General features: G+C 42.8%; 3 protein-coding genes across 6 annotated transcripts; 2 read left to right on the top strand and 1 right to left on the bottom strand.

The window, feature by feature from the left end:
• Positions 1-3,604: 3,604 nt before the first annotated feature.
• ch25h (cholesterol 25-hydroxylase) lies at positions 3,605-5,643 on the bottom strand. The gene is made up of 2 exons (XM_038735524.1): positions 5,159-5,643; positions 3,605-4,942 (listed from the first exon to the last, which is right to left on the bottom strand). The coding sequence occupies exons 1-2, from the start codon at positions 5,576-5,578 to the stop codon at positions 4,607-4,609; spliced, it is 756 nt and encodes a 251-aa protein (XP_038591452.1). The 5' UTR covers positions 5,579-5,643; the 3' UTR covers positions 3,605-4,606.
• A 220-nt stretch (positions 5,644-5,863) lies between these two features.
• On the top strand, positions 5,864-15,855 carry LOC119915782 (interferon-induced protein with tetratricopeptide repeats 5-like). 2 transcript variants are annotated; one of them, XM_038735518.1, is made up of 12 exons: positions 5,864-6,363; positions 6,516-6,585; positions 6,935-7,094; positions 7,252-7,422; positions 9,536-9,725; positions 9,882-10,073; positions 10,247-10,474; positions 10,856-10,997; positions 11,088-11,211; positions 11,324-11,456; positions 13,679-13,726; positions 14,902-15,855. In XM_038735518.1, exons 3-12 carry the CDS (start codon positions 7,090-7,092, stop codon positions 15,097-15,099), a joined length of 1,431 nt encoding a protein of 476 aa, XP_038591446.1. In that variant the 5' UTR covers positions 5,864-6,363; positions 6,516-6,585; positions 6,935-7,089; the 3' UTR covers positions 15,100-15,855. The 2 variants fall into 2 exon arrangements, with proteins under 2 accessions (XP_038591446.1, XP_038591447.1); XM_038735519.1 differs by having other exon boundaries at positions 6,516-7,094; positions 7,255-7,422.
• A 903-nt stretch (positions 15,856-16,758) lies between these two features.
• Positions 16,759-26,273, top strand: LOC119915783 (interferon-induced protein with tetratricopeptide repeats 5-like). 3 transcript variants are annotated; one of them, XM_038735522.1, is made up of 11 exons: positions 16,759-16,887; positions 18,729-18,899; positions 19,754-19,943; positions 20,100-20,291; positions 20,515-20,742; positions 21,855-21,996; positions 22,089-22,212; positions 22,308-22,449; positions 22,686-22,733; positions 24,316-24,487; positions 24,638-26,273. In XM_038735522.1, exons 1-10 carry the CDS (start codon positions 16,883-16,885, stop codon positions 24,451-24,453), a joined length of 1,380 nt encoding a protein of 459 aa, XP_038591450.1. In that variant the 5' UTR covers positions 16,759-16,882; the 3' UTR covers positions 24,454-24,487; positions 24,638-26,273. The 3 variants fall into 3 exon arrangements, with proteins under 3 accessions (XP_038591450.1, XP_038591449.1, XP_038591451.1); XM_038735521.1 differs by having other exon boundaries at positions 24,316-26,273; XM_038735523.1 differs by having other exon boundaries at positions 16,764-16,887; positions 18,732-18,899; positions 24,316-26,273.
• Positions 26,274-26,500: the final 227 nt, after the last annotated feature.

The raw sequence follows: 26,500 nt of genomic DNA, 5'->3' as shown, positions 1-26,500 counted from the left end.
TGTGCCCGAGGTTGAAGAGAATGTAGCTGTGAGTCCAGTTAGAGTCCAGTAAGACCTCAGTAGCCTCCCAGTCCACCGAGACACACCGAGACCCAGCGGCAGGAGGGACCTTATACATTTATCTAAAACAAAACCAGCCTGGACAGAAAATAAATTCAACGCCACATTTCAGCAGAGCAGAAATGTCACAGTGAGAGTTTTTTAATTTTATTTCATGATGTGATTTGTATTTTTAAAAGATGTGAATGAATCACTCTAAAAAGTACACTCGTTAAAGAGTCTGCAGGAAGAATCTTATTTTTAGGGAGGTTGAAGTTCAGCTTCCAGGGAAAGGCCATTAAACAATTAAAGTGAGATAAAAGAACAATAAGTGTGTTTGAGCAGCAGAATGAGTCACTGCTCCGACTCTGACTCACAGATCACTATAATAACTGTAACGGCTGGACAACAAAGGAATCCTGTGCTCACTGAGTGAAACTCTTCTCTCTCTCTCTTAAGGTTAAACATTCACTGACCTTAAAGCTCTCTCAGCTGAACGTGCCTGACTCAACCTGCAGGTGGATCACTGAACATGTCTCTGACTCCAGGACCATCAGCACCGGTTCCCCTCAAGGCTGCGTTCTTTCCCCCGTTCTCTTCTCATTATACACCAACAGCTGCACCTCCAGTCACCAGTCTGTCAAGCTCCTGAAGTTTGCGGATGACACCACCCTCATTGGACTCATCTCAGGTGGGGACGAGTCCGCCTACAGGTGGGAGATTGACCATCTGGTGACCTGGTGCGGCCAGAACAGTCTGGAGCTCAACGCTCTGAAGACAGTGGAGATGGTCGTGGACTTCAGGAAGAGCCCAGCCCCACCCTCCCCCATCATCCTGTGTGACTCTCCAGTCACCACTGTGGACTCCTTGTGCTTCCTGGGCACCATCATCTCCCAGGACCTCAAGTAGGAGCTGAACATCACCTCCCTCACCAAGAAGGCCCAGCAGAGGATGAACTTCCTGCGGCAGCTGAAGAAGTTCAGCCTGCCAAAGACAATGATGGTGCACTTCTACACCGCCATCATTGAGTCCATCCTCACCTCCTCCATCACCATCTGGTTCGCTGCTGCCACTGCCAGGGACAAGGGCAGGCTGCAGCGCATCATTCGCTCTGCAGAGAAGGTGATTGGCTGCAATCTTCCTTCTCTTCTGGCCTCCAGGACTCTGAGGCGAGCAGGAAATATTGCAGCTGACTCCTCCCACCCCGGACATAAACTGTTTCAGACTCTCCCCTCTGGCAGGAGGCCAAAACCTCTCGCCACAAAAACAGCCTCTACCCGTCTGCAGCCTCATTAACAAGGCCCGGGTCCCCCACTGACAATCCCCCCCTGCAAACGATACAAATGGCACGTTGCACGTATTTGTTGTTGATTGTTGATCTTTGTTGTTGTATATTTTTATGTTGTCAGTTTATATATTTATATGTACACGATATTCTCTTCCGTTGCGTTACTTCTACACGGCACAGACCCAGAATAATGCACATGTACAGTGGGTACGGAAAGTATTCAGACCTCTTTAAATTTTTCACTCTTTGTTTCATTGCAGCCATTTTCCAAAAATCAAAAAAGTTCATTTTATTTCTCAGTAATGTACACTCAGCACCCCATCTTGACAGAAAAAAACAGAAATGTAGAAATTCTTGCAAATTTATTAAAAAAGAAAAACTGAAATATCACATGGTCATAAGTATTCAGACCCTTTGCCGTGACACTCATATTTAACTCAGGTGCTGTCTATTTCTTCTGATCATCCTTGAGATGGTTCTACACCTTCATTTGAGTCCAGCTGTGTTTGATTATACTGATTGGACTTGATTAGGAAAGCCACACACCTGTCTATATAAGACCTTACAGCTCACAGTGCATGTCAGAGCAAATGAGAATCATGAGGTCAAAGGAACTGCCTGAAGAGCTCAGAGACAGAATTGTGGCAAGGCACAGATCTGGCCAAGGTTACAAAAAAATTTCTGCTGCACTTAAGCTTCCTAAGAGCACAGTGGCCTCCATAATCCTCAAATGGAAGACGTTTGGGACGACCAGAACCCTTCCTAGAGCTGGCCGTCCGGCCAAACTGAGCTATCGGGGGAGAAGAGCCTTGGTGAGAGAGGTAAAGAAGAAGCCAAAGGTCACTGTGGCTGAGCTCCAGAGATGCAGTCGGGAGATGGGAGAAAGTTGTAGTAAGTCAACCATCACTGCAGCAATCCACCAGTCGGGGCTTTATGGCAGAGTGGCCCGACGGAAGCCTCTCCTCAGTGCAAGACACATGAAAGCCCGCATGGAGTTTGCTAAAAAACACCTGAAGGACTCCAAGATGGTGATAAATAAGATCCTCTGGTCTGATGAGACCAAGATAGAACTTTTTGGCCTTAATTCTAAGCGGTATGTGTGGAGAAAACCAGGCACTGCTCATCACCTGTCCAATACAGTCTCAACAGTGAAGCATGGTGGTGGCAGCATCATGCTGTGGGGGTGTTTTTCAGCTGCAGGGACAGGACGACTGGTTGCAATCGAGGGAAAGATGAATGCGGCCAAGTACAGGGATATCCTGGACGAAAACCTTTTCCAGAGTGCTCTGGACCTCAGACTGGGCCGAAGGTTTACCTTCCAACAAGACAATGACCCTAAGCGCACCGCTAAAATAACGAAGGAGTGGCTTCACAACAACTCCGTGGCTGTTCTTGAATGGCCCAGCCAGAGCCCTGACTTAAACCCAATTGAGCATCTCTGGAGAGACCTGAAAATGGCTGTCCACCAACGTTTACCATCCAACCTGACAGAACTGGAGAGGATCTGCAAGGAGGAATGGTAGAGGATACCCAAATCCAGATGTGAAAAACTTGTTGCATCTTTCCCAAAACGACTCATGGCTGTATTAGATCAAAAGGGTGCTTCTACTAAATACTGAGCAAAGGGTCTGAATACTTATGACCATGTGATATTTCAGTTTTTCTTTTTTAATAAATTTGCAAGAATTTCTACATTTCTGTTTTTTTCTGTCAAGATGGGGTGCTGAATGTACATTACTGAGAAATAAAATGAACTTTTTTGATTTTTGGAAAATGGCTGCAATGAAACAAAGAGTGAAAAATTTAAAGAGGTCTGAATACTTTCCGTACCCACTGTATATATCTGCAACGTTGTTCTTCAGTTCCATATTTATATATTTCCACATTTATTTATGTTGACTGTATTTTGTCTGCATGTAGCACCTTATCACCACAGCAAATTCCTTGTATGTGTAAAACACTACTTGGCAATAAAGCTCCTTCTGATTCTGATTCTGATTCTGAGATACCTGCAACACCCCAAACTCCCTGAACTGACTCTGAAATAACCTGAAATGACCCGAATGACTGTAAACAACAAGGAAAAATCTGATGCAGTGTATTTCTGCATTAATACACGCTGATTTATTTGCATTCCTTTTTCTTGTCTGACTTGTTCTAAATATATAAATATTAGATTTTAAAATGATGAGGTGTTCAGGTTAAACAGCCAGAAGGGAAAGTCAGAGTGTCAGAGTGAAAGCAGCAGAACTGAGAAACAAAATGAGAAACAAGAAATTATTTTGCTTTTGTAAATAAATAAAGTTTATTCCCAGATTACATTATAATATAATACATTGAGATTAATGCATTCATCGTTCGGTTACATTTACCTCCAAAAACTTTCTGTGCACATTTCACTCCAGCAGTAACATCACCAACATACTCATTCACACTGTTTATCTCCTTCACTTTCACACTGCAGTCGCTTCACTTTCTTTGATCCATCTGAAATTCCTCTGTCACTTTTTCAACTTCCTCTGTCCATCTGACGCCGGCTACATCTTTATATAACTAATCTGTTAGTTAGCTGCCTTATTACAGCAATTATACAGGTGTGTTCAATATGAACATGTTTCATGATACTTTAAAGATAATAATACTAATAATAATTATGTCGCCTTAATACAACATAGCTGCACGTGAACATCACTCAAACAGCATTTAACTAATGCCCAAGATAACACTGCAAAAATTCCTTTTCCTTTTTCACAGCTGCTGTTGCAGAATCCTAAAATCCACTTTTCAGGTGTGGATTTCTTGATTGTGCCTAAGTGATCAGTCTGTCTGGTTAAAACAATCTCCACTAATATGTTTTAAACAAAAGAAGGATTTTAAGACAAAAAGACTTTCTTCCTCATACATCCAGTGCTCCTGTTGGAGTTAATAAATAAATACATGATTAAATTAATAGTAGTAGAATATAGAGTGTAAAAGTGTCCAACACTTTGTACTTCAGTCTTTTAACATAAAAGACAATCTGAGGTAAGGATTTCTGAACAGCACAGCAGCTGTTGATCCACAGAAATCTGTTCACTCTGAACTTTCGACCAGTTCAGAAAGCTTCTGGACCCACTCAGGTTTCTATAATTTCAGAAATCTCCAGGTGAATTTAAAACCCTGTAGGTCCGTTTATAATCCTTCAGATTAGTTCATTAAATTCTTTTCATCAGTTCAGAAACCAAATCTTTGGATGAGTTCTTTTCCATCATCTTGCTTGAGTCAGAAACTCTCTACAGTTCAGTCTTGCTGTGTGCACAGCGTCCCGGCCAGCCGGTCCCAGTGGGTGAAGTAGGGGGCGAAGTTGTACTTGGACTTCAGGTGGTGGAGGTCATGGTGGCGGGCCCCGCCATACAGCCCCAGAGGCACCAGACGGTGGGTGGCCCAGGGCAGGTCGTAACCACAGTGGTCCTCCACCGACAGCCAGATGTTCACCACGAAGAAGGCCAGCTCGGTGAGCGGGTGGCAGCCCAGCAGGAGGGGGTTGGCGGCGGCGAAGAAGCCCAGGCTGAGAGTCTCCCAGGCTCCGGTGTACTCTGCGGTGAGGGCGGAGGTGGAGGTGTAGGTATGGTGCACCTGGAGGAGGAGAAGACGAAGAAGAAGAAACGTTAGGATGGTGTTATAATAATAATAATAACAGCTTTATTTATATGGAACTTAATAACACATAATCATTATAATATGCTACCAAAGTGCTTCACAACAATAAATATAAAACTTAAACAAGCTGAATAAAAATTCTCGTCTTCTATGAAGCGCATGTTGATGGTGTAGAAAACATTTGGTACCAACCTTGTGGAAGTTGCGGTAGAGCCAGGGCACTTTGTGGTGCAGCAGGTGCCAGATGAAGCACTGGAAGTCAAAGAGCAGCAGGCAGACCAGGACCTGGGCCAGCAGGCGAGGCAGGGACGGGGCCTCCTGGGGCAGGAGGACGGGCCTCAGGTACCAGTGCATCACGGTCAGAGGGAAGATGAAGACCAGGTGGTTGTAGAGCGTCAGAGCCAGGCAGTTCCGCACTGAGGCCCAGCTGATGGAGCTCTGAGGCTGCAGCTTGTACCTGCGCACCAGGGCCCACCTGGAGGACAGCATGTCCAGCAGCAGGAAGGGCAGGCAGAAGGACAGGTAGACGGACAAGGAGAAGACAACGGGGAAGAAAGGTGAGTGCAGGACTGACGAGTGTCCTGTGAGGAAGGTCCAGAGAGGCTGCAGCATCTTCGTATCTTCGTCTGAGTCTGAGATCTACAGCACCGTTTCACTCTTAGACTGGTCTCACACATCACAGCTGCTTTATATAAGCTCAGCTCAGCCTCCTGGTGTGCCTCCTCCCATCATGCCCTAATAAGGACTCTTCCAGCTCAAGCATCATGGAGAAATGGAAAGTCCGCAGCAAGTTCAGACACAGCCTGCCTGCAATCAGAGAGGCAGGACTGAGGAAACGTAACATCCGTCTGTCCAACCTGCTGCTCCTGTAGGAATAAACTCCCTTTCTCGCTGTGTAAACATCTGTAATGGCTGCCGTGGAGCTGCTGGACACATTCAGAGACTGATGACATGACATGAAGCTTTGTAACAGAGTTACTCACCTGGGGGTCTTTTGGGGTCTTGCTTCTGTATTGGAGGGTCAGGGGCCTTTTACATGTTTGTCTCTTAATCTGTCCCGGGCTGTAGGATGTTTGGATTTACAAATATATATTAAAATTAGAATATTTTTTTATTAAGTTGTTGCAGAGAATCTGAGCTTTAAAGTGTTTGTTGTGTTTAATTTATCAGAAGCATCAAACCTTTTCTGTCGACTGTCGAGCTCGAGCAAACTGACAAAGCTTTTATTCCAGCCCGTCTGGATTAGTGTTACTCTCTGTGCTCAGTCAAAAAGACACTTATCTTTTTAGAAAACACATTACCCTGATTTTGGTCTCCTCTCAGCAGCTTCCAGAATTCACTTCCAAACCGTTAACCAGAGTAACTCCAAGCTGAGTCCAAGTCTTTGTTTGAATCAGGTTTGTTTCTCGGACCAGAGTTGTTTATTTGGCGTTACTGTGATTCAGTGACTTAACAATATAATTAAACACGTGCAGTTTATTATTACACAGAATCAGCTTCAGCACATTTTATTCTTTTGTAAATGTGTCTCATGTTTTGATCCCTGCAGCTGAAGATGTTTTGAAGCTGGTCATAAAGTGAAGACACTCTTCTTCTGTGGTGAAGTGCTGCCACCTAGTGTACGTTACAGGCCCTACAGGCTGACCTCAACTAAAGTGATACATTTATATTGTGTATAATATATTTATTTATTGTTGTATCTCATTTATGTCATTTTATTACTGTCTTTTTTGTTCTTTGGTAAAGTTCTCTCGATACATTTGATGATATAAAAACGTTTTGACATCCAGATACAAAAGAAGTCTGTTTCACTTCCTGAAACAGTTTCTACCCGACAGCATGTCCATCTGAGACTCTGTGTCATTATTTACTCATAAACAACCTTAAATATTTTATTTTTCCTTTATTTTTCAAGTTATAAATAAACCTCTGTAGTGTGACCTAACTCTCTGCTTAACATGATTTCAGAAGGGACAGTGAAGGCATCATCATCTGTTTCAGTTTCGTTTCTCTGAGTTTCTGATCAGTCTCTGAAGTGACAGCAGCCAGATCAATAACACAGTAACTCCTCTTCATCTTCATCTGGATCTTCTTCCTCTCAGAGGAGGGTTTGTGATTTCACTATGAGGTACTTTTGATTCAGACCAGAATCAGAATCAGGTCTGTGTTCACATACGAGGAATCAGACTCCGGTCTTTCACACAGAAGAACAAGCATAAAGACCTTGAATCTGCTTCTTAGTGAGAGACCAGAGTTATTAACACTCTCTCTCTCTGTGTTTCTAGCAGCTCTCTTCACTCCAGACTGCAGCAGCTGCAGAGTCGCTTCACCTGGGATCTGAAGGAGGAGGACATGGACCTGGAAAACCTCAGCATTCGACTACAGGAACATATAGACCTTCAGCTGGGACAGCGGGGTGCAGTGGCTTTGTCCTACAGCTTCTTGGCTTATGTCAGGTACAGTAAGGCGTCTCACAGTGAAAGAGGATGCATTTGTTGGTACAGTTTATCATTTAAAGCAGGTGTGTACAGATTAATGTGCGCAAAACGTCAGAAGCACAAGTTGTCTGTAGTTGACTGATAGCCATTGATTAGTTTATTGCCTGTAAGACATGACCCAGGGAGGCAATGCCCAATAATTGTGTTTCTGTATGCCTGAAAACCAGACATAAGGCCCATTCAGTATTAACATTACAGGAGGAGGTGGGGGTACTGCAGGAGGTGAATCTGAGTCAGAATCCTGTCTAAAAATGATACAGAAAAACTAGTCCATGCATTTGTTACTTCTAGGCTGGATTACTGCAATTCCTTATTATCAGGCTGCTCGAAAAAGTCCATTAAGACTCTTCAGCTGATCCAGAATGCTGCAGCACGTGTTCTGACAGGAACCAGGAAAAGAGATCACATTTCTCCTGTCTTAGCTTCTTTGCATTGGCTTCCAGTAAAATCCAGAATAGAATTTAAAATCATTCTTCTTACCTACAAAGCTCTTAATGGTCAGGCACCATCTTATCTTAAAGAGCTCATAGTACCTTACTACCCCACCAGAGCACTGCGCTCCCAGAATGCAGGGTTACTTGTGGTTCCTAGAGTCTCCAAAAGTAGACTAGGAGCCAGAGCGTTCAGCTATCAAGCTCCTCTCCTGTGGAACCAGGTTCCAGTTTGGGTTCAGGAGGCAGACACCATCTCCACATTTAAGAGTAGGCTTAAGACTTTCCTCTTTGATAAAGCTTATAGTTAGGGCTGGCTCAGGTGAGTCCTGAACCATCCCTTAGTTATGCTGCTATAGGCCTAGACTGCCAGGGGATTTCCCATGATGCACTGAGCTCCTCTCTCCTCTACTTTCTCTCCCTCTGTATGCAACCTCATCCCATTATTGCATGTTACTAACACAACTTCTCCCCTTTCTGGTAGTCTTGTGCTTTCTCGTCTCTCTCCTCTCTCCTCCTGTCACTTCCTGCAGGTGTTTCTGGCTCTGGAGCTGTGGAGTCTGGATCTGTGGTTGCGGGTCACCTGCTGCCCCCGTGTTCCTGCTCGACACCCTCTGCTGCAACGACTATTGTTGCTAGTCTTATTGTTATTATTGTTATTATAATCATTAACATTATGATGGTTAACATTAACACTATTATAAATATCTGTACCATTTTTCATTTAGTTTATAGCAACATTACCTTCGCTGTCTGTACCTCTGTGTGTATATTGTGTAGGCTGCCTCCCCTCTCTCTCTCTCTCTCCTTACATCCCTCTCTCTCTCTCTCTTTCTCTCTCTCTCTCTTTCACTCTCTTTCTCTCTCTCTCTCTCTTTCACTCTCTTTCTCTCTCTCTTTCTCTCTCTCTCTCTCTCACCCCAACCGGTCGAGGCAGATGGTCGCCCACCCTGAGCCATGGTTCTGCTCGAGGTTTCTGCCTCTTAAAAGGAAGTTTTTCCTTGCCTCTGTCTCCTAGTGCTGCTCTTGGTGGGAACTGTTGGGCTTCTGTAAATAACATCACAGAGTTCGGTCTAGACCTGCTCTTTATGAAAAGCGCTGTGAGATAACTGTTGTTGTGATTTGGCGCTATATAAATAAAATTGAATTGAATTGAATTGAAACCTCTCTCCTCCAGTGTGACTTCCTCTTCCTGAGGACATCATGATCTCTGATGTCCAACCCGAATAAATGTCCAGAGCTCAGAAGATGAACTTACCTGAGAATCTTCATGTTTTCAAATTTTCTTCGGTACCACAGTTTTGGCCCAGTCAGACCAGTATGACATCCTCGCTGGTCTGACCCAACCCGCTGTGACTGTGGCAGCTCCCTAGAGGGTGCAAATACGCTGCTCTTCGAGCTACAGTACATTGCCCTCTCTTCTTTTGGAGTCTGATAAACCTTCAAACTCATTGATCTGTCACTCAAACTGGACTTTATGGATTGTATTTCATTGTCTCTCCTTTCCTGAAACACTGAGCCCTCAGTGACTAACAGAGCTGCTTTCAGTCTGAAAATCTGCAGCTTGATCAAAGTTTAAAAACAGTAAAATATACAAACCAAGTTTCTTCAACATTTCACAACAGCCTGTCTCTCCTCAGGTATCTTCAGGGTCGACGACAGGAGGCGATGTCACTTCTCAACCAATCAGAGGAGAAGACCAGGGAGTGTTACGGTGAGGAGAGTGAGCGGCGGCTCATCGTGACGTACGGAGACCAGGCCTGGCTGAAATACCACACAGGAGACTACAAACAGTCACATAGTTACTGCCAGAGGGTGGACGACATCCTGGTATGGATACTCACTGCTTTAGGACAGACTGAAAATGGTTTAATGCTCTGTGAGGAACTTTTATCAGCAAACTCACACATGATCAGAGTCACTAATCAAGTTACACATTTTCCTCAACCAAGTTCTTTCTCCGCCCACCGCTCCTCCTCTTTACAGGTGAAGTATCCTGCTGGTTCTACCACAGTTCTCCACCCAGAGGTATATGGAGAAAAAGCTTGGACCTACCTTAAGTGTTTGAAAGCTTACTACCCCAAAGCCATTGACTGTTTCCACAAAGCGTTAGAGCTGCAGCCTGATGACAGCGAGTGGAACGCTGGCTGCGCTATTGCCCTCTACCGCACAGAACCGGTATGTTTCTTAATAAACAGTGGTTGCACCAAACTGGCACAATGAGTAAAGGGACCCATCAGTGATTTGATTATTCAAATAGATCATTAAATGTCAGCTTGTTTCTAATAAGCTCCAATGAAGCTGATGGCAGATTTGTAGCCCAGGGATTTAAAACAGATTCTCATTTGCAGAGTGATTTAGAAACATCCCAGGAAGATGAGGAGTCACCGGCCATCAAACAGCTTCGGCGAGCCCTGGAGATCAACCCTGATGATGGTGTTCTGCTGTCGATGCTGGCTCTGAAGCTGACCGCCCACAAGAAGCACCAAGAGGCTGAAGCCCTGGTAGAGAGAGCGCTGGAGAAGGATCCTGACAACCCTCATGCAATTCGCTACATAGCCAAATATCTTCGCATTCAGGTAGGTCTGAATTACTCTCAGTTGAGCTAAAGAAAAATAATCTCTTCCGAGTCCAGAAGCATCCTGATCAGATGCTGAACCACTTCATTTACCTTGAGATCCTGTTTTAACAATCACAAACAGACCTGCTGACAACCAGCACCCCAAAGGATACAAATAGGGAAAGTCAATAAGCCTTCTTCAATTCCCCACACACATTTAGACCGGACGGATCGCTCCCCCACCCAAGCATAAGCTTTTCTGGGGAGGCTGAGGTGCAACCTATAACTTGGCAAAGCAGCTCTATCCAGTTTGATTGATCTGATGGATGGGTGGATAAAGTAAGCTTCTTCTTTTGTTTGTGAACTTAAACTTAACTGAACCTATGCTTTCATGTTCCAGGGGGACGATCAGCGGTCCATTGATCTGCTGAGACGAGCGCTGGAAAGGACCAACCAGTCGGCTTTCATCCACCACCAGCTGGCTATGTGCTACAAGAAAAAGCAGCAAGCAAGCAAGAACAGCAAGCCCTTCAACAAACAAAGTATACAAACAAATACGAAGGTCTAAAGGTCTTTTGATGTCCCATAATGCACAAATCTAAACTAAACTGTGTTCTGCCGCATTACAATAGAGTTGAAGCAGTGGAAGCATCTGCGTATTCAACACCTGGAAGAAGCTGTTAACATAAAGCCTTCATTTGTTGTCGCAATTGCTGATCTGGCACTGCTGCACGGAGAGGAAAAGAATTTCAGCAGGTACTTTATTTACGCTGCTACAGTGATGTTCTGTCTTTCTGTCCTTGGCCTTTATGTTCTGCGTCTGTTTTAGTTTGTATGAATGTATCATCATCATCTCTTTGTCTCTCAGGGCTGAGGAGCTGTTCCAACAGGGATTGCGGAATTCTTCATCAGCAGACAAAATAGTTTTTCATCTGAACTATGCTGACTTTCATCTGTATCACACCAAACAGGAGGATAAAGCCATCCCTCACTACACTGAGGTGAGCCTGCATCTGCATGTGTGTGAATACACAAACTGATTGACATTATACTGAATGAGTTCACCAACACAGATTTAACTTATCAGAAATACAAAACAAAATTAGTGATACTATAAAAGAGGTGTTGGCTTCTCATCCCCAAACTTCAGACCTCTATTAAAATGAATGAATTATCTGGATGTTTCTTTTGTGGCTGCACACCTCCACAGTTTGTCCGGTTAGAACAATTAAAATGATGTAGGTAATCTTTCCAATCCACTCTCACACTCTTTGTCCTTGCAACTTGTTTATTGTAGAATGAAATCTAGTATGAGCATATCATTGTTTGTGTGTGTGTGTGTGTGTGTGTGTGTGTGTGTGTGTGTGTGTGTGTGTGTGTGTGTGTGTGTGTGTGTAACTGTAAAGAGAATAAACAAACTATGTAAACAAATATGACATTTTAGACATCTGAAAATGTAATGAATAAAAGCAATATAATAATATATAATATAAGGACGAAATGAACAAAGATGAATAACTTCTGAGGAGAAAGCGTGAACTATATAAGGGAGCTTCAATATTTTACACACTTGGACTGAAAAGGCTCCGTTGTATAGGCTTACTAATGACACACAGACAAGGTGATTTTGTGACGGTCCCTTACTGACCTGTCAGCGCTCACAGTACTAATTAATGAGAGGGAAAGTCCGACATAAGCTATATATATTGATTATAAACATGAAAACAAACACAGCAATATATATGATATATGCTACGAAGTGAGGAAGGTGATAAACACAGAAACATCACACGTGATAAACTGAACAAACTAAATACTGTACTCACTTCTCAAGGACGCACACGGAATATGAAAAGGAAAAAAACACAGTCCAGAATATTCAATTCAATTCAATTTTATTTATATAGCGCCAAATCACAACAACAGTTATCTCACAGCGCTTTTCATAAAGAGCAGGTCTAGACCGTACTCTGTGATGATATTTACAGAAGCCCAACAATTCCCACCAAGAGCAGCACTAGGAGACAGAGGCAAGGAAAAACTTCCTTTAAGAGGCAGAAACCTCGAGCAGAACCATGACTCAGGGTGGGCGGCCATCTGCCTCCACCGGTTGGGGTGAAGAGAGAGAGAGAGAGAGAGAGAGAGAGAGAGAGAGAGAGAGAGAGAGAGAGAGAGAGAGAGAGGGGAGGGAGGCAGCCTACACAATATCCACACAGAGGTACAGACAGTAAAGGGGATGTTGCTATAGACTAAATGAAAAATGGTACAGATATTTATAGTAGTGTTAATGATAACAATCGTAATGTTAATGATTATAATAACAATAATAACAATAGGACTAGTAACAATAGTCGTTGCAGCAGAGGGTGTCGAGCAGGAACACGGGGGCAGCAGGTGACCCGCAGCCACAGATCCAGACTCCACAGCTCCAGAGCCAGAAACACCTGCAGGAAGTGATAGGAGGAGAGAGGAGAGGGACGAGAAAGCACAAGACTACCAGAAAGGGGAGAAGTTGTGTTAGTAACATGCAATAATGGGATGAGGTTGCATACAGAGGGAGAGAAAGTAGAGGAGAGAGGAGCTCAGTGCATCATGGGAAATCCCCCGGCAGTCTAGGCCTATAGCAGCATAACTAAGGGATGGTTCAGGACTCACCTGAGCCAGCCCTAACTATAAGCTTTATCAAAGAGGAAAGTCTTAAGCCTACTCTTAAATGTGGAGATGGTGTCTGCCTCCTGAACCCAAACTGGAACCTGGTTCCACAGGAGAGGAGCTTGATAGCTGAACGCTCTGGCTCCTAGTCTACTTTTGGAGACTCTAGGAACCACAAGTAACCCTGCATTCTGGGAGCGCAGTGCTCTGGTGGGGTAGTAAGGTACTATGAGCTCTTTAAGATAAGATGGTGCCTGACCATTAAGAGCTTTGTAGGTAAGAAGAATGATTTTAAATTCTATTCTGGATTTTACTGGAAGCCAATGCAAAGAAGCTAAAACAGGAGAAAATATGAATGCAGTATTAATCCAGAAGTCCAGCAAAACAGCCTGCGCATGCATGTTAGGTGGTGCAGGCTAGGGGCCGAGTGGGTGACCTTTTGAACAGATGCAATTTTATTAAAAAATGTAACTTTGGAAAAACAGACTTTACAAAAGATTAATGTCACAACGTTATGCCAGATTTATGCCTTTACCATACTGATCTGCTCTCTGTTTTATTCACTCAACAGGGTCTGCATTTAACACCGAATATGTGGGAGTTGAAAAAGTGTGTTAAGGTGAGCATCGCGTCATATAGGACTGCTGATGCAGTTGGTCATAACAAAACTTATGAAAAATGGTGAATGTGTGGTGACTGGATAGTTCAAATCGATGTGGAGGGTCTGCTCAGGACTCTGGGTTTACCTTTCAGTAACAAGGACGACAATCAACTGATACGATTAAATAATTTATTGATGAACAAAACAGAAAGATGTACGAGGCTTGCAGTTGCTGAATAGACATTCGAAGGTGTTGTGGGGAAGCTACAAAGAGACTCTTCCGTAGCACCCGGGTACGATGGACAGCTGTGAAGGTGGACCAGCAATTTCGCCAAAGTAAAGGAAAAATATAACATGTAGATTGTTTAATCTTTTCTAGTAATGTTGTTAACAAGGTTTTGCAAAGCAAGTAACACCTGGCTCATCTGTCAAAATAAATGCAGACGTTTCCTGTTATCAAACTTCGTATTATTTATTGCACTGAATCGAGAATGTCTAAACAAGATGACCATTTCTTCTCCCTCATAAGGCAAACATTTATTTCGCGATTGTCTGATGATGTTATAATTAAGACAGAGTCGATCACTTAGTCATCCATGTTACTGTTTGGAAGCTCGATCCAGACACGCTGAAAGAACCTTCAACTTGGCCAGATCTTCCGGCACACTGTTGGATTATTGTTGAATAAAACACTTGAGTCAAATAGAATCCAATGCAAAAAAGATTTACTGTAATTTCAAAGCCGAGTACAAATTGAATCGAGTTAGTTCCGGCAAAAAAACTCCAAACACTTTGTATTTACTTTAAAAAATATGCTCCTCCTCATAGGTTGTTTGGGATGCTCCCATTGGTCCATAACCAAAACCCAGTTGTATGTCATTACGCTTTACCCACTTGATGGTGGCATTACACAAGGAAACTTCTGCCTTCACTGGGATGGACAATTTTCTTAATGTCTGCTGTGATTGGTTGATTGACGAGCGCACTGACTTTTGTCTTCAGATGAAGACTGGACAGTGAGCCGCAGGCCAGATGTTCCACATCAGTCTTTGAAACCAGGCAGATGTTATTCATTTAGCTGATGCTTTTATCCAAAGCGAATGCCGTTTATGTCCGAGGCCGCTGGGGCAGCTGTATGTAACATAGAACAGACATAAATTCATCTTCACATGTTCCTCCTTCTTTTACTTTAGGGGCTGAAGATGATCGCAGAGCGGCGCCTCTCACTCGATGAGAACGACGCCCAGTCTTACGGCCTGTTGGGTCTGGTGGCCAAAGCTGAAGGCGACAAGAAGAAAGCTGAGGAGTTCTATGAGAAAGCTCTGGACTGTGACGAAAACAACGACGAGTACCTGTCTGCTCTCTGTGAGCTGCGCATGCAGCTGCAGTGATGAAGCACAGAGATCAGGACTCCAGCTTTTATTCTGCGTCTGTAGTTGATCAGGATGCTGATTCAGAGACTTCTGTCCTCATCAGAGAAACAACAGCTTCTGCTGTTTGTTAGTCCCGTTTGACATGTTTACATTTTCCTGAGCCCTCTTGAGTTTAGAGAGTCAACTGTCAGGAGCAAAGTCCGCTCACACTTTATTATCTATGTTCTTTCTTGTATCTGTTCTTGATGTATAAACTGTAGCACTGAACTAATCAGAATCAGAAGACTTTATTGACCTACGAGGGGAAATTCTTATGACAATTGCTCACTTTGCATATCAAGGTAATTATAAATCTAAATATAAAGGAGTTTGGATATGTACAGTATTAACAGAAGTGTAATAATGAATAGTAGTATTGAATTAATTAATAATAGTAAAAATGAATACTGTTGAGTTGAGTTGATGTGGAATGTAGTGGTGTAGTACTGGAGACCGGTCTTAAGAACACTTTTTGATGGTCTTGTCTCGGTCTCGGACATTGAGGATTCTGGATTTTATTAAGACCAGTCAAGACCATATCTTTGGGAATATCAATAAATTGCTTTTGCATTGTCTGATTTATTTGTTAACATCCTAACTTTGATTGGATGGAAAACGTGTTGCTTCAAATGCAACAAATAACCCTAATTAAAAATGTGTTGTTACTGTTAACGATTGTCCCTGAGATAGTAGTGAGCATGGAAAAGTTGAATAAAGATGCTTATGTTGATTTCAGCTCTTAGTGTTTGTATGTAGGTTTTTAAATGGGAATGTGGATCAGGTCATGGAGAAGTACCCATGATCTCGTTCCACATTTTATTGTGTGTCATGTAATGCGGGGAACTGGTCTTGGTCTTGACTCGGTCTACTGCATAACTGCCACAAATAAGACCCAAAACAGACACAAACAACACTTTACATTTACTACAGACTTACAGAGAGTGAACAGAAAGAGGAGGACGACGATAATGTTAACCACAGTTTATATTTGGTTGTGACAATGTGGAAAAAAGAAGTTAGGGAACGTGTTCACAGTCATTAAGAAAATGAAATCATTTGCAGTTGCAGAACCTCTAACGTTGTTTAAAGCTTCTTACTTTCTGTTTATCTTTTGACCTTTTATTCTTCTTCTCTGTTATTGGCCGCTGCTCAGCAACGTGGAGCCACAGAAAACAACCGTTGTCAAGGAAACACCTTGAAGCTGGTGCTGCACACTATTGTTTCCCCCCGACAACAACTGACTACAACACAGTTCTGCTGCGACACAAGACTTAACTTTTAGTAACTTTTTCAGACTAAAAACTGACAAACGACCATTATTATAATAATATAATTACATATAATCATTACTTTGAATGTATAATGGCTCCTACGCTACATGGTAGCTTTGGTAAAGTTCTCTGGATACTTTGGATGATGTAAAAATATTTTGTTATCCAGCAACAACACTTTCACTTCCTGAAAAGTTTCCACCTGACAGCATGTCCATCTGAGACTCTCTGTCATTGTTTACTCATAAACATAAAAATCTTTTATTTCTCCTTTATTTTATAAGTTGTCCTGGCCAAACACTATTCTTTACATGATTTGAAAGGAGACAGTGAAGGCATCATCAAACTCTTTTTCAGTTTCATTTCTCTGAGTTTCTGATCAGTCTCTGAAGTGACAGCAGCCAGACCAATAACACACTAACCTCTCTTTATCTTCATAATCTCCTTCATCTGGACGTTCTTCCTCTCAGAGAGGGGTTTGTGATTTCACCATGAGGTAAGTTTGATTCAGTTTAACAGCTGAATTCAAGAAAATGTTGTTTTCCTACTGTCAGGATTCAGTGAGTGACTAACAGGTTTGAGCCCAAATAATAATAATAATAATAATAATAATAATTACAGCAGTAATCACTGTTTAAACTAATCTGTACAAAACTGATCAATGATCTTTCATATTGTAGTTGCACTGAAGGAACATTCCTGTAGTTATCAGCTGGATATGATATTCTGGATAATATTTCTGAGAGAGGATGACTGTGGTGCAGCCGGAACAAATAAATGTAGTTTAAAAGTGAGTTTTTCATTTTCATTGTGATTGTGTTTTGACATCATTTCATAAAATATGAAATGAGCAAGATGTTATTAACATAAAATAGATGTTTAAAACTTTACCGTCAGTTTGAACCTATGTATAAAGCCATAATTAATATGCTAACCTGCTGGGTCGGATTGTGACTTTACAATCACAGGTTCATGAGTAAACTGTGCCTTATATTTGATCCATATTTTCATCTTCAGGTCTTGATCCAGCATTTTGTCCCGTCAGGTTACAGCTGAATAAATATCGCCTATTTAAAAATGTAACGTAGCCTTTTAGGCCAATAGGAGAATTCCAGCACTTTATAAGTCATTAAGGTCTGGTTAGTGATGAACGAGCGCACTAGCTGAAAATTTTATATTGTAAAGTTATTGATCCTTCCTTTAAGGCGTCATGGATCGTGTTGGCAGCGTTCGTATTTCTAGCTCAACTCGATTAAAATGGAGGCTCTGCTCTTTATTTACCCGTTGCCAAGGTGAATCGTAGTGTCGGAGCTCATTTGATGAGGCTTTTTTTCATCCCCACGCACGCTTCCATCAGGTTAAACACACTCAGAGCTGACTGAACTGATTCTGATCAGCTGCTCTGGAACCGAACACTCGAAGTTTCCCAGCTCAGAGCTCAGAGTTTGTTAAGCCTGCTTTCTGAATCAGGGCCCAGGCTGACAAACAACAGTTCAGGCAGAACGGTCCGCACAAGCAGGTTAACAATTAACCACAGGTGAGAAACACTGGGAATCAGGGCAGACAAAAACACCAGACAGGGACAATACAAAATAAAACAGGAAGCCCGTGATGATACACAAGGATGAAGGCAACAGAATTCAGCAGAGAAGATGGAAGAAATGATCAAACACAGAACCAGAACACAGAGGCAGGGAGTGAAACAGGGACCGTCCAAAAAGAAAACACTAACACTAAAAACCAAAACCACCTACAGTCTTATCAGAATCAGAATCAGGTCTGTGTTCGCATGCAAGGAATCTGACTACACAACAACAAACTTCTGCGTACAGATACACACAAACATAAACAACAACATTTGTACACTGCAAGACAACACTTTGAAGGAACAGAGTACCAAGGATGCAAACTGTGCAGGTATCATTATGTTCATGAGGTAGGAATTGATAAGCAGAAGACTCTCCCTCTCTCCATAGTGACGTCGTCTCTATAGGTACACTCAGGCATCTTTACAGTCTGGAGATAGAGTTTGACTCGCTCATTGCTCGTGTTACAGCTGAAGCAGAACTTAATATCCACAGGGATACCACCTAATGATGTCACCTAGGCTACAAGAATCCTTTTGGTAAAGGTCACTGAGGCCCAGACCTCTGGGAGCTACAGTGCTGGATGGAAGCACTGTAGATCTCAATCCCTGATGTTCAAGAGCCAGAGCCCAGAGTTAATAACGCTCACATGAAGGAAGGTCCAAGGTGTCCAAATCTGTATGTACTTGAATGTGTCTTCACGGACGGACAGTAAGCAGCCTTCCCTCTCGGACTCCCTCTGTGTTTCTAGCAGCTCTCTTCACTCCAGACTGCAGAAGCTGCAGAGTCGCTTCACCTGGGATCTGAAGGAGGAGGACATGGACCTGGAAAACCTCAGCATTCGACTACAGGAACAGATAGACCTTCAGCTGGGACAGCAGAGTGCAGTGGCTTTGTCCTACAGCTTCTTGGCTTATGTCAGGTACAGTAAGGCGTCTCACAGTGAAATACATTCCATATGGGTCGGCTGTGGCTCAGGAGGTAGATCTTGTTACCACTAATCAGAAGATTGGAGATTCAATCCCGACTTCTCATATCCCCATGTCAAAGTCTCCTTGGGCGAGATACTGATTATTGCCCCTGATGTCTGTTCCATCGGTGTATGATTGCGAGTTTTGGTTTGAGCACTTAGGCTCAGTGTATGAATGAGGGAATGTGATGTAGTGTAAAAGTGCTTTGAGTGGTTGGAAGACTGGAAAGGCTGTACAGAGCATTTACATTAGTTGGCACAGTATATCATGTAGAGCGAGAGTTGGAAGAGATTAATGTGTGTTTGAAACATCAGAAGCACAATCTGCCGTAGCTGACCTATAGCCAGCGATAAGGTTGTTGCCTGTAAGACATAATAGTAATGGTTTGTGTGACAACAGGAGCGCTGAAACTTTGCCTAAAAATCAGACCCATTGCTCCTACAGAAAGTATTAACATTACAGGAGGAGGTGGGGGTACTGCAGGAGGTGAATCTGAGTCAGAAACCTCTCTCCTCCTTCTCAGAGTCAGAACTCAGTCAGATCTTAACTCTCAGACATGATACACATGTTGAATCATTCAGTGTGACTTCCTCTTCCTGAGGACATCATCATCTCTGATGTCCAACCTGAATAAACGTCCAGAAATCAGCTCAGAAATAATCTTCCCTTTCCTGAAACACTGTGCCCTCAGTGACTAACAGAGCTGCTTTCAGTCTGAAAATCTGCAGCTTGATCAAAGTTTAAAAACAGTAAAATATACAAACCAAGTTTCTTCAACATTTCACAACAGCCTGTCTCTCCTCAGGTATCTTCAGGGTCGACAACAGGAGGCGATGTCACTTCTCAACCAATCAGAGGAGAAGACCAGGGAGTGTTACGGTGAGGAGAGTGAGCGGCGGCTCATCGTGACGTACGGAGACCAGGCCTGGCTGAAATACCACACAGGAGACTACAAACAGTCACATAGTTACTGCCAGAGGGTGGACGACATCCTGGTATGGATACTCACTGCTTTAGGACAGACTGAAAATGGTTTAATGCTCTGTGAGGAACTTTTATCAGCAAACTCACACATGATCAGAGTCACTAATCAAGTTACACATTTTCCTCAACCAAGTTCTTTCTCCGCCCACCGCTCCTCCTCTTTCCAGGTGAAGTATCCTGCTGGTTCTACCACAGTTCTCCACCCAGAGGTATATGGAGAAAAAGCTTGGACCTACTTTACGTTTGCTAAATCTTACTACCCCAAAGCTATTGACTGTTTCTGTAAAGCGTTAGAGCTGCAGCCTGATGACAGCGAGTGGAACGCTGGCTACGCTATTGCCCTCTACCGCACAGAACCGGTATGTTTCCTTATAAACAAGTAAACTAAATTAAAGCCATATTGCTCTTGTCTGCACCAAACTGGTACATTGCATTAAGAGACCAATCAGTGATTTGATTATTCAATCCGATAATTAAATGTCAGCATGTTGCCAAGAAGTGTTACTGACTAATGTTCTCTTTGAATTGGAAGCTGATGGCAGATTTGTAGCCCAGGGATTTAAAACAGATTCTCATTTGCAGAGTGATTTAGAAACATCCCAGGAAGATGAGGAGTCACCGGCCATCAAACAGCTTCGGCGAGCCCTGGAGATCAACCCTGATGATGGTGTTCTGCTGTCGATGCTGGCTCTGAAGCTGACCGCCCACAAGAAGCACCAAGAGGCTGAAGCCCTGGTAGAGAGAGCACTGGAGAAGGATCCTGACAACCCTCATGCAATGCGCTACATAGCCAGATATCTTCGTGATCAGGTAGGTCTGAATTACTCGCTGAAGAATAAGAATCCCTTCAGGGTCCAGAACCATCCTGATCAGATGCTGACCCACTTCATTTGGACCTTTTTGAATTGAAACCTTGTACCGTGTCCACCTCCCCATCTGGCCTGCGCTTACATTACACCGATAACGATCCAAGCCCACCATGGTTAGATATCACACTAGATGCGTACCATCCAAGTCCAATTGAACCATGCCCGGGCCCACCTCCCGAAGCGGGAGACAGTACGCTGAACTGTGCCCGGGGACAGAGTGATCAGTCTGGTCAAACAAACTGGACAAGTGGCATAAGCCTTTTTAAGCCTGAAAGGATATTTTGACTGGATGGATCACCCCCCTTAAAGGAGACCTATTATACTGCTTTTCCTGTGACTCCTGTATGGCAGCTTTGCATGATTCAAATTCAATATATACTGTCTCTTCATGTAGGCCTTCATTTCAGCCTCTGTCTGAAACAAGCTGTAGATGCTCCTGTCTCTTTAAGGCCCCCCTCTCAAAGCCCACTGTCTTCTGATTGGTCAAGACCTGAAGCATGTTACCAGGCTGTTGTTGTTGCTGGGCGGAACAGGCAGACTGAGCGTTGCTGTGCCGTTAGTGTGGGAGCACATGACCATATATGGAACAGCAGCTACAGTCTGGCTCCGAGTGTCCTAGCCCAGAAAAAGCAGTTGAAAACCGAGCGTTCAGAACAGGAGGAAATCTGAGGTTTTCGCTCACAGGGATTTCTTTTAAATACTTTAACCTAATTTTTTGAAACTTTGGCCATGTTTAACATCCAACATTATAGCATTGTAGATAAGTCATAAAATGTGGAAAAGCATAATAGATCTCCTTTAAGTGGCAGTTGGTCAAAGCACACTAGAATAAGCTTTTCTGGGGAGGCTGAGAGGTGCAACCATCTGACATTTTGTATCAGAGTGCCCATTGGGGCGCTTTCAGAAGTGGGCAGATCAACATGCTAGCTGCCTATAACTCGACGACTTAACTCTGTCCAGTTTGAATGATCTGATGGATGGATGGACGAAGTATGGTTCTTCTTTTGTTTCTGATCTAAAAAATGAACTAAACGCCAAGCGTACATGTTCCAGGGGGAGGATCAGCGGTCCATTGATCTGCTGAAGCAAGCGCTGGAGAGGACCAACCAGTCGGCTTTCATCCACCACCAGCTGGCTATGTGCTACAAGAAAAAGCAGCAAGCAAGCAAGAACAGCAAGCCCTTCAACAAACAAGGTCTACAAACAAATACGAAGGTCTAAAGGTCCTTGGAAATCTCATAATAAGCACAAATCTAAACTAAACTGTGTTCTGCCGCATTACAATAGAGGTGAAGCAGTGGAAGGATCTGCGTATTCAACACCTGGAAGAAGCTGTTAAGATAAAGCCTTCATTTGTCCTTGCAATTGCTGATCTGGCACTGCTGCACGGAGAGGAAAAGAATTTCAGCAGGTACTTTATTTACGCTGCTACAGTGATGTTCTGTCTTTTTGTTTGTGGACTTTCTGTTCTTGGTCTGTTTTAGTTTAAACCTCTTTGTCTCTCAGGGCTGAGGAGCTGTTCCAACAGGGATTGCAGAATTTTTCAAAGACAGACAAAATGATTTGTCAAGTTTTCCATCTGAACTATGCAAACTTTCAGCTCTATCACACCAAACAGGAAGCTAAAGCGATCCCTCACTACATCAAGGTGGGTCTAAGTCTGCATGTGTGTCTAATACACAGAATAATCAACACTATACTGAATAAGCTCCCCTAGATCCAGATCTAACTGATCTGAACTACTAAACAAAATTATTGATACAAGTTTATTAAGAAAAGAAAACTTTTGGAAAAACAGACTTTAGAAAAGATTAATATCACAACGTTAAACTGGCAGTTTCCCCCTAACATACTGATCTACCCTCTGTTTTATTCACTCAACAGGGTCTGCATTTAACACCGAACACATGGGAGTGGAAACAGTGTGTGATGGTGAGCATCAGGTTATCAGGACTGCTGATGCAGTTGTTCATAACAAAGGTTTTGAAAATGGTGAAAGTGTTGCGTGTTTATTGGATAGTTTAAATCAACGTGGAAGGTCTGGTCAGGACTCTGGGTTTACAGAGAGTGGCTCCAATAACCAGGCCTTGCTGTAATGAGCGTTTGCTTTATTTACTCATTAAGGTGCATCATCATTAAAAACTTACACTGCACTGTAACTTTCACTGTCCTGTTTTATCCTGTTTTTGTTTTCGGTTTAACTTTATTTAAAAATAGTATTTAAATATCTTTTGCTTTTATGTTTTATGTAAAGCACTTTGAATTACCTCATTGCTGAAATGTTCTGTATAAATAAACTCAGCAACAAACGGCCTAATAAACAGGTTATGTATTGTAATTAGTTTTAGGGAGCGCCCTTTCTGTTTGTTTAGGCTGTTCAATTCACCACCGAAGGGCAGGGCAGTAAAATGAAGACATACTTGCTCAGCCAGTGAGAAGAAGCCAATTTTGTACACCTGAATAAAGCTCAGTGAGACGAGCTGCTGGTTCTTTTCCTCATTCTTTATTCTCATGTCAAATGTTTCTTTAATGGACTTTAATGTTTCTCCTCAGTGTTACTGAGCACAGAAACTCAGGACTCTCCTGGATGATGAAACCATCTTACAGGTTATCGGAGAAAGAACCTGCAACTGGGCCAGATCTTCCCGCACATTGTTGGATTCTTCTTCAAAAAAACACTTGAGTCAAATAGAATCCAAAGCAAAATAGATTTGCTGTAATTTCAAAGCTGAGAACAAATTGAATTGAGTTAGTTCTGGAAAAAAACTTAAAAAACTCTGAATTCACTTTAAAAAATATGCCATTGGCCCAGAATCAAAACCTAGAAGTCAATGAAAGTTTCTTGTCATACTCTGCCTGTCTGCCATGCCGTGTTTTGTACTTTTGTGTTTAGTCAGCGGTATTATCTGTTATTTTGGTCTGTTGGGTTTTGGGGTTCTGTTTTGTCTGTTGTCTAGTGTCCGGTAACCCTTGTCATGTCTGTTACCCCAGTGATTCCTCTGCATGTCTGTCTCTGTTTTCCTCTGCTCTCTCTCTCCCTGCCTGTGCCTCGTTAGCCTCATGTCTTTCACCTGTGTCGCTCCCGCCCTGCTCGTTAGTCCCTGTATATATATAACTGGTGTTTCTGTCTTGTCTTTGTCGGGTCATTGTTTATTGCCACCCAGCATTGTAGTGTGTTCTCCTGTTGTCAGCCTCACTTGTCGTGTCTCCCTCTCCCTGTTTCCCTGCTTGTTTTGGTTTTCTGTTGGACAACCTTTGTTTTGGACTTTCAGCCACTCAGTCTGTAAGTGTGCTCGCTTTTTGTTGCCCTAAATTCTCTGAACTGTACCTGCCGGCTCTCGTGTCCTGCATTTGGGTCCTACTACCTGCCTCCACACGACAAAACGTGACATTTCTTAAAATTAAAACGTGACTGTATGTCATTACGCTTTTACCTACTTGACAGCAGTATGTAATATTGAATAGACATAAATTCATCTTCACATGTTCCATGTTCCTCCTTCTTTTACTTTAGAGGCTGAAGATGATCGCAGAGCGGCGCCTCTCAGTCGATGAGAACGACGCCCAGTCTTACGGTCTGTTGGGTCTGGTGGCCAAAGCTGAGGGCGACAAGAAGAAAGCTGAGGACTTCTATGAGAAAGCTCTGGACTAGGATGAAAACAACTTCCAGTACCTGTCTGCTCTCTGTGAGCTAAGACAATGATTTTTAATCCAATTTATTGATGATTCTGTAACATTTATCTGGATCAGTGTCCTTCAATCGCTCTCATCCTCAGCGTCATACGTGCATCCAGTTCATGTAGTGATTTCGACATGTCTTCTAATTTCATTGTCAGACCTGTGGTTACTCTCAGCAGCTCACCAGACTGCGCCCCGATGGTGTCGATCCTCCTCTGCGCTTCAACACACCGGTCTGAGATGTTACGAAACAGTTCACGGTTCTGATCAGCCCTTTGATTTAAAACCTTCAGCTTTTTGTTCACCCCATTTAAGCACTCTTTAAGACAGCTTTTGGGTAAATTTACTGGTGGCTGTCTTACCAATTTTACGATATATTAGGGAGATTTCAAGCCTGACAATCAGGAAGCCCACTAACAAAATTCCAATTATCCACAAATCTACAATGTCCTCCACAGAAAACATCCAAACAAACCGCTTGCCAGGTCTCCCACGAGTCGCGAGCGTAGCCTGCAGCGAATGATCCACTGGGACAGTTCGGCTCACCCGGTGAAGCACGTGGGTGAAAATCTTGTCAATAGCGCTGAGTGACCAGTTGATTAATTCCATTTTGATGGTTTCAGGTGAACAGCAGGCAGGTGGTCGAAAGAAGTTTCCACATGACCAAAGTAGACAGAAAATGGGAGCAAGCCAAGATAAGAGGGGAGAGTAGGAAAAGCACGACTGCTCTCTACAGTAACAGGAAGAGGAAGTGGAGATCAGGACTTCAGCTCTGATTCTGCTTCTGTTTATCAGGATGATTTGATGTTTGAAAGATTTCATTTGATTTTCAGAAGGTTTCTGTCTTTTCTGGGCACTTCTATCGTCATCGCCAGTATTGATACTGTGTGCATGGTTAATTTCTTGTACTGACATGAGATTGTTGTTGTATATTATCTAGAATTTCTTATTGTTTTGGGAGGTTTGGTATATTTGAGTCTGTTTTTAGTTTGCTGTATGTGGTTTGGTTGGCTTTTATTTATATATTTATGAAATGTAAGGTTTGGATTTAATTATTTTTCTTAATATCTTGCGCACTACTGGCACCTGCTCTGGGAAGGCAGATGGGAATTAGCTTTAAGCTTTATCTGTTACAGTTCATATATTATGCATTGGCCCAGTCAAACATCAATACAAAGAATCAGAGAAACAGCTTCTGCACTTTGTTCAGACACATTTCCATTTTCCTGAGCTCTCTTGAGTTGGTGAGTTTAGACAGTCAGCTGTTAGGAGCAAAGTTGCACTTTACTGTTTTTTTTTTTTTTTTTTTATTGTATCTGTTCCTTGTTGTGGAGACTGTAGCACTCAATTTTAATTTCATTCCCTGATTAATGAATATTGTCTGTGAAGAGAATGATCTGGACCTTAATACAGTAAGATGACTACAGAACATTAGAGGAAGAATAAAATGTCCCCTGAGACTGTTGTACTATTATATATTCTATCATTAGATTAAAAAATAAAGTGAGATGGGAAACAAGATTTCAGTCAGTTTGAACTTTTTTTGTTGTTGATTTGGCTTTGAGCACAGACACATTTATCACGTAATTCAGATGGCTGAGCCGAGGTTTGAACCCACATCTCCAGTAGGCGTCCTTCCCCACCGGAGCATCTTCAGTACCGATAAAGACCAACAACCAGAGAGAGGAAGATCAGACCAAGGGAGGAACCTGCAGAAGATCCTCCTCCATCAGTCTGGAGGGGAAACTCTGGATGATGGACTTCCTGTCCTCTGAGCTTCTAATCATTTGCTTGTTGAGCAGTGGTCATTGCTTCTGGTTTCCTGGTGGGAGATCTGGTTTAAATTATGGGGAAAATTATAAAGCTACTTTTCCTCTTTTTATTTCACAGAAAGAAAAGATTTGAATCCACTACTTCTCTGTTACTGAACCAGCAGAGATACCAGAACTTTCTGAGCTGCATCAGATCAGAAGTTCATTAAATCTGGAGTACAGAGAAGATCAGACTGAGGGAGGAACCTG

This window comes from Micropterus salmoides, unplaced genomic scaffold, assembly GCF_014851395.1.
Source record: "Micropterus salmoides isolate LMB-PRFRI ecotype aquatic unplaced genomic scaffold, ASM1485139v1 Ms_hic_scaffold_21, whole genome shotgun sequence".
Lineage (NCBI taxonomy): Eukaryota > Metazoa > Chordata > Actinopteri > Centrarchiformes > Centrarchidae > Micropterus > Micropterus salmoides.
This window is presented reverse-complemented; position numbering and strand designations above follow the sequence as displayed.

Coding starts and splice junctions, on each gene's coding strand:
- ch25h (XM_038735524.1), bottom strand. CDS start 5,578: ATGCTGCAGCCTCTCTGGACCTTCCTCACAGGACACTCGTCAGTCCTG. Junction 4,943..5,158: donor TCTACCGCAACTTCCACAAG/GTTGGTACCAAA, acceptor CTCCTCCTCCAG/GTGCACCATACCTACACCTC.
- LOC119915782 (XM_038735518.1), top strand. Junction 10,074..10,246: donor CCCTCTACCGCACAGAACCG/GTATGTTTCTTA, acceptor TCTCATTTGCAG/AGTGATTTAGAAACATCCCA. Junction 10,475..10,855: donor CCAAATATCTTCGCATTCAG/GTAGGTCTGAAT, acceptor TTCATGTTCCAG/GGGGACGATCAGCGGTCCAT.
- LOC119915783 (XM_038735522.1), top strand. Junction 22,213..22,307: donor GAGGAAAAGAATTTCAGCAG/GTACTTTATTTA, acceptor TTTGTCTCTCAG/GGCTGAGGAGCTGTTCCAAC. Junction 22,450..22,685: donor CGATCCCTCACTACATCAAG/GTGGGTCTAAGT, acceptor TTCACTCAACAG/GGTCTGCATTTAACACCGAA.